The 12072-nt window shown below is 34.1% G+C and overlaps 1 protein-coding gene across 1 annotated transcript; it reads left to right on the plus strand.

The window, feature by feature from the left end:
* Positions 1 to 9131: 9131 nt before the first annotated feature.
* On the plus strand, positions 9132 to 10712 carry LOC131175832 (uncharacterized). Its single transcript, XM_058140505.1, has 3 exons — positions 9132 to 9422; positions 9480 to 10299; positions 10450 to 10712. Exons 1-3 carry the CDS (start codon positions 9132 to 9134, stop codon positions 10710 to 10712), a joined length of 1374 nt encoding a protein of 457 aa, XP_057996488.1.
* The last annotated feature ends 1360 nt before the right edge of the window (positions 10713 to 12072 follow it).

The following is a 12072-nucleotide window of genomic DNA, read 5'->3' on the forward strand; positions in this document are numbered from 1 at the left end:
GGCAGCACGGGAAGCAGGAAAATACTTCTCCAAAAATATCTGCTTTATCCCATTCCATGAGTTGACAGATCCAGAAGAAAGGTAATATAACCAATCCTTAGCTGTGCCTTCTAGTGAGAAAAGAAAAGCTCAAAGCTTGATTTGATCCTCTAAAACTCCTTGAGGTTTCATGTAGAACACACAACATGAAATTCCTTTAAATGCTTATATGGATCCTCACCTGCAAGACCATGAAACTTAGGCAACAAATGAATTAGTCCAGATTTTAACTCAAAAGCAACATTTAAAGCAGGGTATTGAATACACAAAGGCTGTTGGTTTAGATCAGGAGCAGCCAACTCTTTCAAAGTCCTAGCAGCCATGGTTTCATTTTCGGAATTTGAATCCAAATCTGAATCCTAACTTAACTCCCTTGGAGATTGGACTCCTTCATATGTACTCGGAATCTGCTTAGCCTGCTTAGCTAATTTTCTCAACTATTTATCTATTTTTTCTACTTCTGGATCAAAGATCAACTCACTAGATTGAGAAGCTCTTATCATAAACAAAAAGAAATCAAAGTAAAAATAGAAAAATGCCTCAAAACCCTAGAAAACAATCGAATTTAGCCTTAAGAGGGTGGGGCCAAGAAATCCTATGGATTGATTGGTCTTGATCAGAATGTCATTTTCTTCAAAATAGGTATAGGCCGCCCTCCAAATTCAACCAAACTTCTTAATGTTTTTTTGAAAATCTAAAAAAAAAATAGCAACAACTCACAAACAAAATTAATAACAGAACAACCTAACACCAAAAACACGAAATCCAATAAATTTCAGTCCCCGGCAACGGCGCCAAAATTCTTGATGGCTGTCAAATTCACCAAAAATTAAATTAACTGAAATTACCAATTATGAAATATTTTCTGCAGTAAGTGGTAAATCCAGGTCGAACCCTAGAGACTGAATTATTAAATTTTGTGCACTTGTGTAATGGAAAAAGAAACAAAGGTTAGGGGGGGGGGGGGAGAAGGTAATTCACAATCCAAAAAAGAAATCAAAAATCAAAAATTAAGATCTAAAATTAAATAAGAAACTCTGAAATTAAATAAACTTCAGTCCAACGTAATTCGCATTCCAATACATTGATTCGATTATAGACAAAAGAAATACAATTATATCTTATTGAATACTTAACGTAGATTTACCAAAACAGCAAGGTAAAATCCCTAACTTCCCTATACTCATCAATTCGAGCCCAGCACTCTTGTTGACTCTAATTATTAAATGAATTGGTATTAAGCAATCCTCATCAAATCAATAACTGCTTTAAGAATAGGAAGTAGTTAAGCTGAACAATAATTTATGAAGCATAAATCATTTAATTCACCCTATTATTTCCTTAGGTTATTATCGAAAATTGGGATCATAATCAACAAAACCTAATTGCTACTCATTTCAATCTTACATAACAATTGCAGATTATGAAGATGAACTAGCAATTGATCACATCAAATAATTAACTAATAGGCCTTTTTAGCAAATCATTCAATAGATCAAAGACAATGAAATCAAAAAATAATAGATATTCAAAAGACATAAATTAAATTAAGAACCTGATCTCACAAATCAAGCAAAAGAACTTGAATCCCTTGAACTAAATTAAAAACTTAGCCACTCATGTTCATGGCTTACAGAAAAATAAAGAAGAAAATTGAAGAAATCTAGAATGTTAATGGAGAACGAAAGTCTGATCTTCTCTTTTTTTTGTGATGGTTACTGCCTCTTCTATTTATAATAAATGGCCCAGGGTTAGGTTTAAGAGTCTTTCTCTCTATCAAAAATTGCAACTAGAGCAAAATCAGGAAACTGATTGTCGACGGATACACGGCCCGTGTATCATTACACGGCCCAGGGCCGTGTAACTTACTCGAGTTGAATGGGTATGCCTTGCATTGGCACAAAACGTTACACAGGTTTTCAGGATTTACACGGGTCAAGTTACATGGCCCGTGTACTTTGTTTCTTTCTTGGTTCTCTGGATTTCTTTTTGTAGAATGTTAAACGGGTCTGTGGTTGTGCTTACACGACCCGTGTACTTTGTATCAATAACGCTTCTCAATCCTTCGCCCTTTTCAAGCTTCCTTCAACACTTCTATGCTCTGGGACTTACCAAAACCCTGAAAAATACAGCAAGAGTCCAATTAATGTAAATGCTAAAAATTTCTCCATTTAACATAATTATTTCAACAACTCTCTAAACATATGCCTAATAGATAGTTATACTTTAATCAACTGAATTAGGCATAAAGATACCCTAGAAACACTATATGTGATGGAAGTAAAATTAATAAATTATGCACTTATCGATATTTCTTTCTGAACTCCATCAGAAAGAAATCCCAATTCACCTTGCCTGGTGGCACTACTTTGGTTACAGCATCCCACCACTTACAGGCAGCTTCCTGTAGGAGTGAAACTGCACACTCTAAACTCTATTTCTAGGTGCAATGTAGTTGCTACAGGACTCTTTCAGTCCTTTCTAACTAGTATGCAACAGTTATAGAGTCATCTTCCTTTTTACCATTGAAATCTATAGTCCCGTACTTCCTTATTTTCTCTATATGGGACTTTTGTTATAGAGGCTGTGGTGGTGGCGCAGCCCAAGTCATCTGTCGAAAGAACCCAGTCATTTGCTCCAATAAAGCTTGTTGGGGTTGTGCAGTCCCTCTAATATTGGCACAGCAGGATCTCCCTTGCTTCCCATATCCCCCATAGGCGAAACATAGCTTTCCACCTTTTCCTCTATAGCTCTTTGTGGACCAGGATCCATACCTTAACCTATAATAAATAGAGAAAATAGATCTGCATTAGTGTCACCTCGACTCTTATGAATGCAATGCATGATATGCACTCTATCTAGGTCCAGAAACGCTTAAACTGTGTTCTGATACCACTAAATGTAACACCCCTTACCTCTATAGCGTAGCAGAGCAAGGACTGCCACACTCTGTGCTGGTGATAAGTTTATAATTTATTAATTTTACTTCCATCACATTTAATGTTTCTAGGGTATCTTTATGCCTATTTCAGTTGATTAAAGTATAATTATCTATTAGGCATATGTTTAGAGAGTTGTTGAAATAATTGTATTAAATGAAGAAATTTTTGGCATTTGCATTAATCTGACTCTTGCTGTATTTTTTAGGGTTTTGGTGAAGTCCCAGAGCATAGAAGTGTGGAAGGAAACTTGGAAAGGTCGAAGGATTGAGAAGCATTGTTAATACAAAGTACACGAGTCGTGTAAGCACAACCACAGACCCGTGTAACATTCTGCCAGAAGAAATCTAGAGAAACGAGGAAGAAACAAAATACACGGGCTGTGTAACTTGACCCGTGTAAATCCTGGAGACCCATGTAACTTTCTGTGCCAATGCAAGACATACCCATTCAACTCCAGTAAGTTACATGACCCTGGGCCGTGTAGTGATACATGGGCCGTGTATCCATCGACAATCAGTTTCCTGATTTTGCTCCTGTTGCAATTTTTGACAGAGACTCTAAAAACCTAACCCTAGACCATTTATTATAAATAGAAGAGGCAGTAGCCAATACAAAAGAACTATTCAGACTTTCAACACGCCTCCAACACTTTCGTTCTCCATTCACATTCTAGATTTCTTCAATTTTCTTCTTTAATTTTCTGTAAGCCATGAATATGAGTGGCTAAGCTTTTAATTTAGTTCAAGGGATTCAAGTTCTTTTGCTTGATTTGTGAGACCAGGTTTTTAATTTAATTTATGTATTTTTGAATATCTATTGTTTTCTGATTTAATTATTTTTGATCTATTAAATGATTTACTAAAAAGGCCTATTAGTTAATTGTTTGATTTGATCAATTGCTAGTTCATCTTCATAATCCGTAATTGTTGTGTAAGATTGAATATGAGTAGCAATTAGATTTTATTGATTATGATCCCAATTTTCAATAATAACCTAAGAAAATAATAGGGTGAATTAAATGATTTATGCTTCATAAATTGTTGCTCAGCTTAACTACTTTCTATTCTTAAAGCAATTATTAATTTGATTAGGATTGCTTAATACCAATTCAGTTAATAATTAGGGTCAACAAGAGTGCTGGGCTCGAATTGATGAGTTTAGGGAAGTCACGGGTTTACCTCGCTGTTTGGTAAATCTACGTTAAGTATTCAATAAGATATAATTGTATTTCTTTTGTCTATGATCGAATCAATGCATTGTAATGAGAATTACCTTGGACTGCAGTTTGTTTAATTCGAGAGTTTCTTATTTTAGATCTTAATTTTGGATTTTTGATTTCTTCTTTGGATTGTGAATTACCCCCCTCCCCAACCTTTGTTTCTTTTTCCATTACACAAACGCACGAAATTTAATAATTCAGTCTCTAGGGTTCGACTTGGATTTACCACTTACTGCAGAAAATATTTCATAATTGGTGATACCAGTTAATTTAATTTCTGGTGGATTCGACAACCATCAGCTGGAGTATCTTATTTTATCTTACTTTATTCCTTTAATAAGTTTTAATCTTGTTGTATTTTAAAATCAATTATATTCAAAATAGAAACTAACAGAGTTTTTTTTCTATTTTATTACCATTTGGTGTGTTTTCACTATTCACCTGTTTCAAAATTTCACTATTCACTATTCACTACGTGAGGAAATAATCCATCGAGCTAAGCATTTCTGCTTAATGGTGCAATAATATAACAAGGAAATAATACATACGAATAAAGATAAAAATAAGAGCACAATTTATGTAATCAATAATTATTTTGATTCCATATGAAATTTTTAATATTGAATATCTTTAGTCATTTTTGTCATTTTTTGGAAGCGCTTATTTCATAAGTTTGTAATAATAATATACAATATACAAAATTAAAAAAAAATATATTGAATTTATGTTTATATTATTATGAAAGATACGTTTATAATAATTATTTAAGTTATATTTATTTTTCCAGCCCCTTCATTGCTTTACTTAACATTTTCTATGTATTTTGGATCATTTCATAATAAATAAATTTTTAGAACCAATCTAGTTCATTTTAGATCTTTCCCACTCATTTATTTAATTTCTAACATTCTTAACTTATTTCACTGCCAAAGTAACCTATGACAGGCTGACTGGACTGGGTACACGAGTCCCTGGCACTAGACCTCGAGCTGTCATACCATGGGACGCATAACATCAACTACGTATGCTACCAATATGGCTACTAAGCCATGGTAACACATGACCAGGCATATAAGCCATGAATACGGGCATAAAGCCTTAATAATGGGCATAAAGCTTTAGATACAGGCATAAAGCCTTACGCAGTACTGCTAAATCAATCTCCTATTGGCATGCCAATCTATCTAATCTGACACATATGTCTAGGCAATACATGGGCACATCAGTATCATTAAGTGTTCATATGTTTTATTATTTTATTATATTTTCTATTTATATTTTATAGCATTTTACTTCTATTCCTAATGGGAACACAATGCCTAATTTCATTTTCACATAATGCATGTATTCATAGATTTCATTCATATGAATCACAATTTACCAATCACATCATATATTTACCATTTACAATATCTTATCTAATTTATCATACCATTTCACATGTCATTCAGGTTCGAGCATTCTCATTTTTACTCATAATGGGAACATAAGTCCCAATTGACATTTTCACATCATTTACACATTTAACAATTCATTTATAATGATTACAATTTATATTTCAAGTTATGTTGACAATGTATCATAAGTTCTATTTGTGATGGGAATATAAAGCCCCAACTACCTATTTACATGATTTAGGTGTTCATTAAGTCATTTAAGTGGGGTACCATTCATATTCCAAGTTGTCCATGAAAATTTCATGGATTTCAAATTTTATACCTTAATGTCCTCTAGCAATTTGGCTAAGATGCATAGTCTATTTGGCCATACTTCCTTCATGGAAGTTGTCTCTTTATGTGTTAGCTTTAATTTCCCTTTTGAATCATTCAATTTGGAGTTTTGTAGCTCAAGATATGGTTAATTTACCAAGACTGTTTCACTGACCCTTTGCTGTTTCAGAACCTGACAGATTCTGGAATCTCACTTTATCCAGCCATTTAGCCAAGCTACAATCATATTTTGGCATAATATTCTTCATATGACTTGTTCCCCTATGTGTCCTGGTCACACAGGTTCAAGAATCACAAATTTTCAAGCTACGTTGGATGAGTTATGACAGTTTAACTGACCTAGACTCCTAAACCTTATACATCCAGAATTTCAGGTTTAGGTCAGTCTTTACAACCCACATTTGAGGTCCTTACACTCACAATTTGAGCAAGGTTCCTAACTCAAATTTGAAGCTCTATTTCTTAACTTTTCATATCAATTTGGTTCATCTCAATTGGAATTTTCTACTGAAAGTTATGATTCATTTACCATCTGGGTGTCAAATGGTCAATTTGTCCAGGTGCAAGAATTTCCAGATTAGGAAGTCTTGATTTCTCCAAGCAATTTCCCTAGGTTGCATTTGGTTCTGGGTTTTAGTCCAAACATCGAAGTTATAGTTCTAGGTATTATTAAAATTTTGGCTTTTAAATCACTACATTTGCAGTTTTGTAGGCTGAGTTATGGCATTTTTATCACAACTGGTCGGATTGGTCAATGTCCAGGATTTTCTGGTCAGTTTGGTTCTGGCAGTTTTATTAGGCTAACTTTGGTTAGCAATTTGATTAGGTTAGGGTCAGAACTAGGGTTCTTAATCTGCATGAAAAATTTGTTCCTATGTCTAACCTTTCCAATGGTTCAAGAATAAGGTCATTCTGACATTCCTAGGGTAAGTTATGCCCATTTGAACAATTACTGTTCATATGATCATTTTTCCAGGTCCAGTATATGTTTACCCCGATTAAAGCCAATTTTAGGTCATTTTGTGATTAGTTTCTGGGAAGGGTCTCTTCATGAAAAATGTGGCTTTATGTCCTAAGTTTCATTCGAATTGGTCTCACACTAATTGGAGCAACATAGCTCTACTTATGGCCATATTTATGTACTGGACCCAAGATCCAAAATTTCCTCTATGAAAATAACACTCCCAATACCACCATTCCATGCTACTACCAACTTCAAATCACATTCAATGCACTTCAAATAGTCTATAATTGATCTCAACATCATCAATTAATCAACATATCATCAAATTCCCAATTTTCATGCCAAACCCTAACGTATTAATTTTACAATCTCATGTAACACATGCCATCCAACATCTAACTCAAATATACTCATCAAAACCACTTCTAGGTAATTTAATTCAAACAAATGATCAAATTTCAACCTCCCCCCATGGCTGTTGAAATTAGGGTTTTCATTTAATCATGATATTCTTTTAATTTTATGGAATTTCAACTTAGTTTAGCATGCTTGCAATGCTTAAAGAAATAAGGAAGCTTATATAGTGCACTAACCTCATTTGTGACCAACTTAGAGTTGCTAAAACTTTAATTTTTCTTCAATTCTTGGTTGCCTAAGGCTTCCTCAAGGTGTGGGATCAAGTTTTTGTGAAGACAAGTGTTGGACCTAGGTGTCTTAACCCATATTTTGATGATAATAAACAATTAGTGTGCTACTAATATACTTCGAAAGTGTTTGTGTTGAGTTTGTTGGCCCTAGATTCAAAATTGCCAAATTGCTTCAAATTAAAGTTAAGGAAGAGCAAGATAAGGAAGCAAACATTTATGGAACCCTACAATGTAACTTTTATTTATTTTATATCTTGTAAATCTCATTTTATTAATTGTGTTGGCTCAAGTCTAGGTGGAACTAAGAATATCTTATTCAACTTAGTTTTTACCTAATTTTTTATCAAGGGAAAATTAAATAAATTTTTCAAAAATGCAAAATTAGTTTTGAAAAGTATTTTAGTTGCAAAATACATTGAATTCGCTTTTCAATGGTTCAAACAGATTAAAAATCCAAGTTTTGATCAAAAAGTTGAGTTTTTTAAACTCTTAATTTCTTAATGTCTTTACTTGTAACTTTTTCTTGACCAAGGGGGAGTAAAATGAAGTTTTCAAATTTGAGAAATTAAAATTTGTTTTTGAAAGTGTTTTCATTGAAAAGTTTATCAAATTAGCTTTTTAACGGTTCAAACGGATCAAAAATCCGAGTTCTGGTAAAAAAGTTACGCATTTCCGAAACCTAAGTGCCCTTTTAACACTTTCTATCCAAAGAGCACTTCGACAGTCGAAAGTGGGAAGTTCAACTGCCGAAGTTCATTCTTTAAACCATGGTTTTTGAGCGTTAAAAGCCATTTTGTCCAGAGAGCACTCCGACAGCCGAAAGTGAGAACTTCGGCAGCCGAAAGTGAGAACTTCAGTAGCCGAAAGTGACTTTTCAAAAGCTATTTTTTGGTACTCCAACCTTTGGCAGCCAAAGTAAATAATGTCGGCAGCTGAACCTTGGCTTTTGCAACTTGATAAGATAGAGCTTTGGGTGGTTAAATGGCTAGTTTAGCATTTAATGCACCCTCAATGGTTATTTTCTTGCAAAAACTATAAATAGACACATTTATGACTGGAAACAAGTTTTTTTACAACAATAATCTTTTGGAAATTTATTGTGTTCAAAAGATTTTCTTCATTCTCTCTCTCTCTCTAGAGCTTGAGCTACCATAGTTAATGTTGAGAACTTGATATTTGTGTTGTAAATTCATTGTTCTGAGAGTTCATTCAAGGTTGTTGTGAGCACTTATTGTTATTTTGAGTGTGATAGAGTTTTAAATAGCTCTTGAGTGTAAAGGGATTTGTAAAAGAGCAAAGGTTTGCTCTTGTGGTGATTTTAAGGGGTTTATTCTTCACTCAAAGAGGAATTTTAATGGAGTTAACTCTCAAGGAGGACCTTGAGGAGAGGACCTTGGGATAGCCAAACCTCTATAAATTTCTTATGTCATCATTCTTCCTCTACTATTCTTTGTGGTTACATTTCTTTTAATCTTTAATTTTGCAATTAGAACCTAATTCACCCCCCTCCCCCTTGTTGGGTTGGTACAAGGGACAACAACAAGTATCAGAGCTAGTCTCCAAGATTTAATCATCTTGGAGTAAAGATCAATGGCAACCCTCAATGCACAAGAAGGTCAATCCGTGGTAAGACCTCCTTTCTTTGATGGTAATGAATTTTTGTATTGGAAAAATAGGATGTATTATTTTCTTAAATCAGAAGGGGTTGACTTGTGGGATGTTGTAGAAAATGGCCCATTCACCCCAACTAAGATTGTAGATAGTGTGCATATAGCTAAGCCTAAGGGTGAATGGAGCGAACAAGAGAAAAGAAGAGTGGCTTTAAATGATAAGGCTATTCATGATCTATTATGTGCATTAAGTAGAAGTGAGAATAATAAAGTGTGTATAAATTCTACTACAAAAGAAATTTGGGATGCTTTAATGGTTACTCATTAGGGTACTAGTCAAGTAAATGAGAACAAGATGGATTCCCTTATCTACCAATATGAATTATTCAATATGAAGTCAGATGAAACCATAAATGAAATGTATGATAGATTTGTGGAAATTATAGGAGGAATTAAATCTCTTGGGATGACGTTCACAAATGAGGAGCTAGCAAAGAAGATTTTAAGAAGTCTTCCTAAGGAGTGGCTACCCAAAGTAACTTTACTAAAGGATTCTAAGGACTTGAGCAAGGTACAACTTGATGAGCTCTTAGGAAATCTCATTGACTATGAGATGACCCTCAAAAGAGAGCAAGTGGAGGAACCTAACAAAGCCAAAAAGACCATTGCCTTTAAAGTATCTTCTAAAAACTCTAGTGATGAAGATGATGAGTTTGATGAGGAAGAATTGGGTCTAATGACAAGGAGAATAAGTAAGATGCTCTTCCAAAAGAAGTTCATCCCAAAGAGGATCTTCAAAAAGGATAAGGGTGAAAGTAGCAAGAGGGATCCTCCCATATGCTTTGAATGCAACAAGCCGGGTCACATTAGAACGGATTGTCCCAAATTGAAGAAGCCTTTCAAGAAGTTCAAGAAGAAGGCACTTAAAGTAACATGGGATGAATCAAGTGACTCCAAAGATGAGGAGATTGGTGATCAAGTTGCCCAAATGTGCTTTATGGAAATGGAGGAAAGCTCCAATGAGGTAACTTTAAATGATGATGTTGTTGAATTTTCTTATGATGAACTAGTTAATGCACTTAAAGTTATGAATGATGAACTTGAGTTAAGTCATAAGAAAAACAAGCTCTTGAAAAAGGAAGTAGTTTGTTTAAGGAAAGAAAATGAGACCTTAACTAAGGATGATAAACCTTTAGGGGATGATTTGCAAAAATACTTAGATGACCTCTCATTAGAAAATGAGAAGTTGAAAAATGAAATTATTGAGCTAAAAACTTCTCTTTCCAAATTTGCTAAAGGGAAGGACAAACTTGATGCAATTTTGGAGTCTCAAAGGTCTCCTAGCATCAAGTATGGACTTGGCTATAGTAAATTTGCTCAAACACCTCCTTCCAAGATCATCTTTGTTAAAGCATCTAGTTCTAATGAGCCTAGTCCCCAAGTGCCTAATCCAAAGGTGTCCAATCCTAAAGAACAAGAGCCAAAGAAATCTTGTGGTAATGAAACTAGAAAGACTTCATTTCATCAACATTCTTCTAGACAAAATGTAAATGGGACATAAACATCTATGAGTGTTGCATCTAGGCCAAACCTTCGCAGGGGACATGGTACTAGGACTCATAACTATTATCACACTTACCATGCCTCATGCTCACATTCACATAATGGACATAAAAAGATTGGTCATATGAGACCATTTGCTTACCCTCAAACACATAGAAGATTCAATGGACATTGCCACTATTGTGGCAAGTTTGGTCACACCAACTATAGGTGTGCTATTAGGAAAATCCATCTTAGATATGGTAGAATATTTAATTTTAATGATGGAACTACTAACCCCCAAGGACTTGTTTCGCTGGTTTTACAACCCCGCAAGTGCATGAATCGCTAATAAGTAATAAAATGATGAGTAAAGTATCGTTCCCACGAGGAATTTGATTAGTAAGTACCAATCTACACAATAATTTTGATTGTTTAGGCTATTAAATACTGAGGGAATGATGGTTGTTTATTTTAAACACTAGAATGATAAACTTAAAATGAAACAATCTATTTTGAAACAGTTTCGGAATTTAGATTTCACACTTGAATCTTACTATAGATGTTACCTCGTTTATTTACTGGGTTGAGAATCGTTTGCCTTGATGGAAATTAATCCCAAGGTATCCTAAGTCCTCTCTCAAGGTACCTAGAGTGTATTTTAATTAACTTAAACTCGACTTTTGTGGCGATCAAATTAATTAAAACCCTTTAAGGTCTTTGACCAATTTTGAAATTCCACAAAGGTATCAGCCTATGTCTAGGTCAGAATTTCTAGGTTCAAAATCTTGATTTTGTAATATTAATCTTCACCTTTTAGTCCTTCAATTAATATCTATAATCAATACTAAGTGGGTACCAACACATAGCATGCATTAAGATCACAAGAAACTAAGTCAAGGAAAAAATCTCAAATTGAATAAATAAAACTTAATGTTCATCCATAATAATGATTACAAGCATTACTCTCCCAATTTCAGAATATGAAAAATACTCACTCATGGTGAGTTTAGCAAACATCATGATAAACAAAAATAAAGATAGTAAAAAGTAATCGTATAGAAGAAAAAAGTAATAAAAATCCGTTTAAGGAAATGGAATGAAACAACCGAAGAGGGTTTGTAGCTTTGATCTTGTGGAACTTCGGCTAGAAAACTCCTCTTGATACTGATATTCTTCTCCTCAAGACGACTGGTGAGATTTCAGAGGCGAATCCTCTTTGAAACTCCTAAAAAGTACTGTAAAAGGATTGATCTCCCCCTTTGGATGTTTTCTGATTCTATTTATAATGGCTATTCTAGGGTTAGGTCATTTTTTAATCCAAAAAGCTTTAGGAGTTTGATTTGAATCAGTAAATAAGAGCGGGAATTCGGGTTAGA

This window comes from Hevea brasiliensis, chromosome 18, assembly GCF_030052815.1.
Source record: "Hevea brasiliensis isolate MT/VB/25A 57/8 chromosome 18, ASM3005281v1, whole genome shotgun sequence".
In the NCBI taxonomy this organism is placed as follows: Eukaryota; Viridiplantae; Streptophyta; class Magnoliopsida; order Malpighiales; family Euphorbiaceae; genus Hevea; species Hevea brasiliensis.

Excerpts from the sequence above, each read along its gene's own strand:
- LOC131175832 (XM_058140505.1), top strand. The coding sequence starts at position 9,132 with ATGGCAACCCTCAATGCACAAGAAGGTCAATCCGTGGTAAGACCTCCT. Across the intron at positions 9,423-9,479 it reads GTAGAAGTGAGAATAATAAA|GGTACTAGTCAAGTAAATGA; the intron begins GTGTGTATAAAT and ends GTTACTCATTAG. Across the intron at positions 10,300-10,449 it reads CTTGAAAAAGGAAGTAGTTT|GGAAGGACAAACTTGATGCA; the intron begins GTTTAAGGAAAG and ends AATTTGCTAAAG.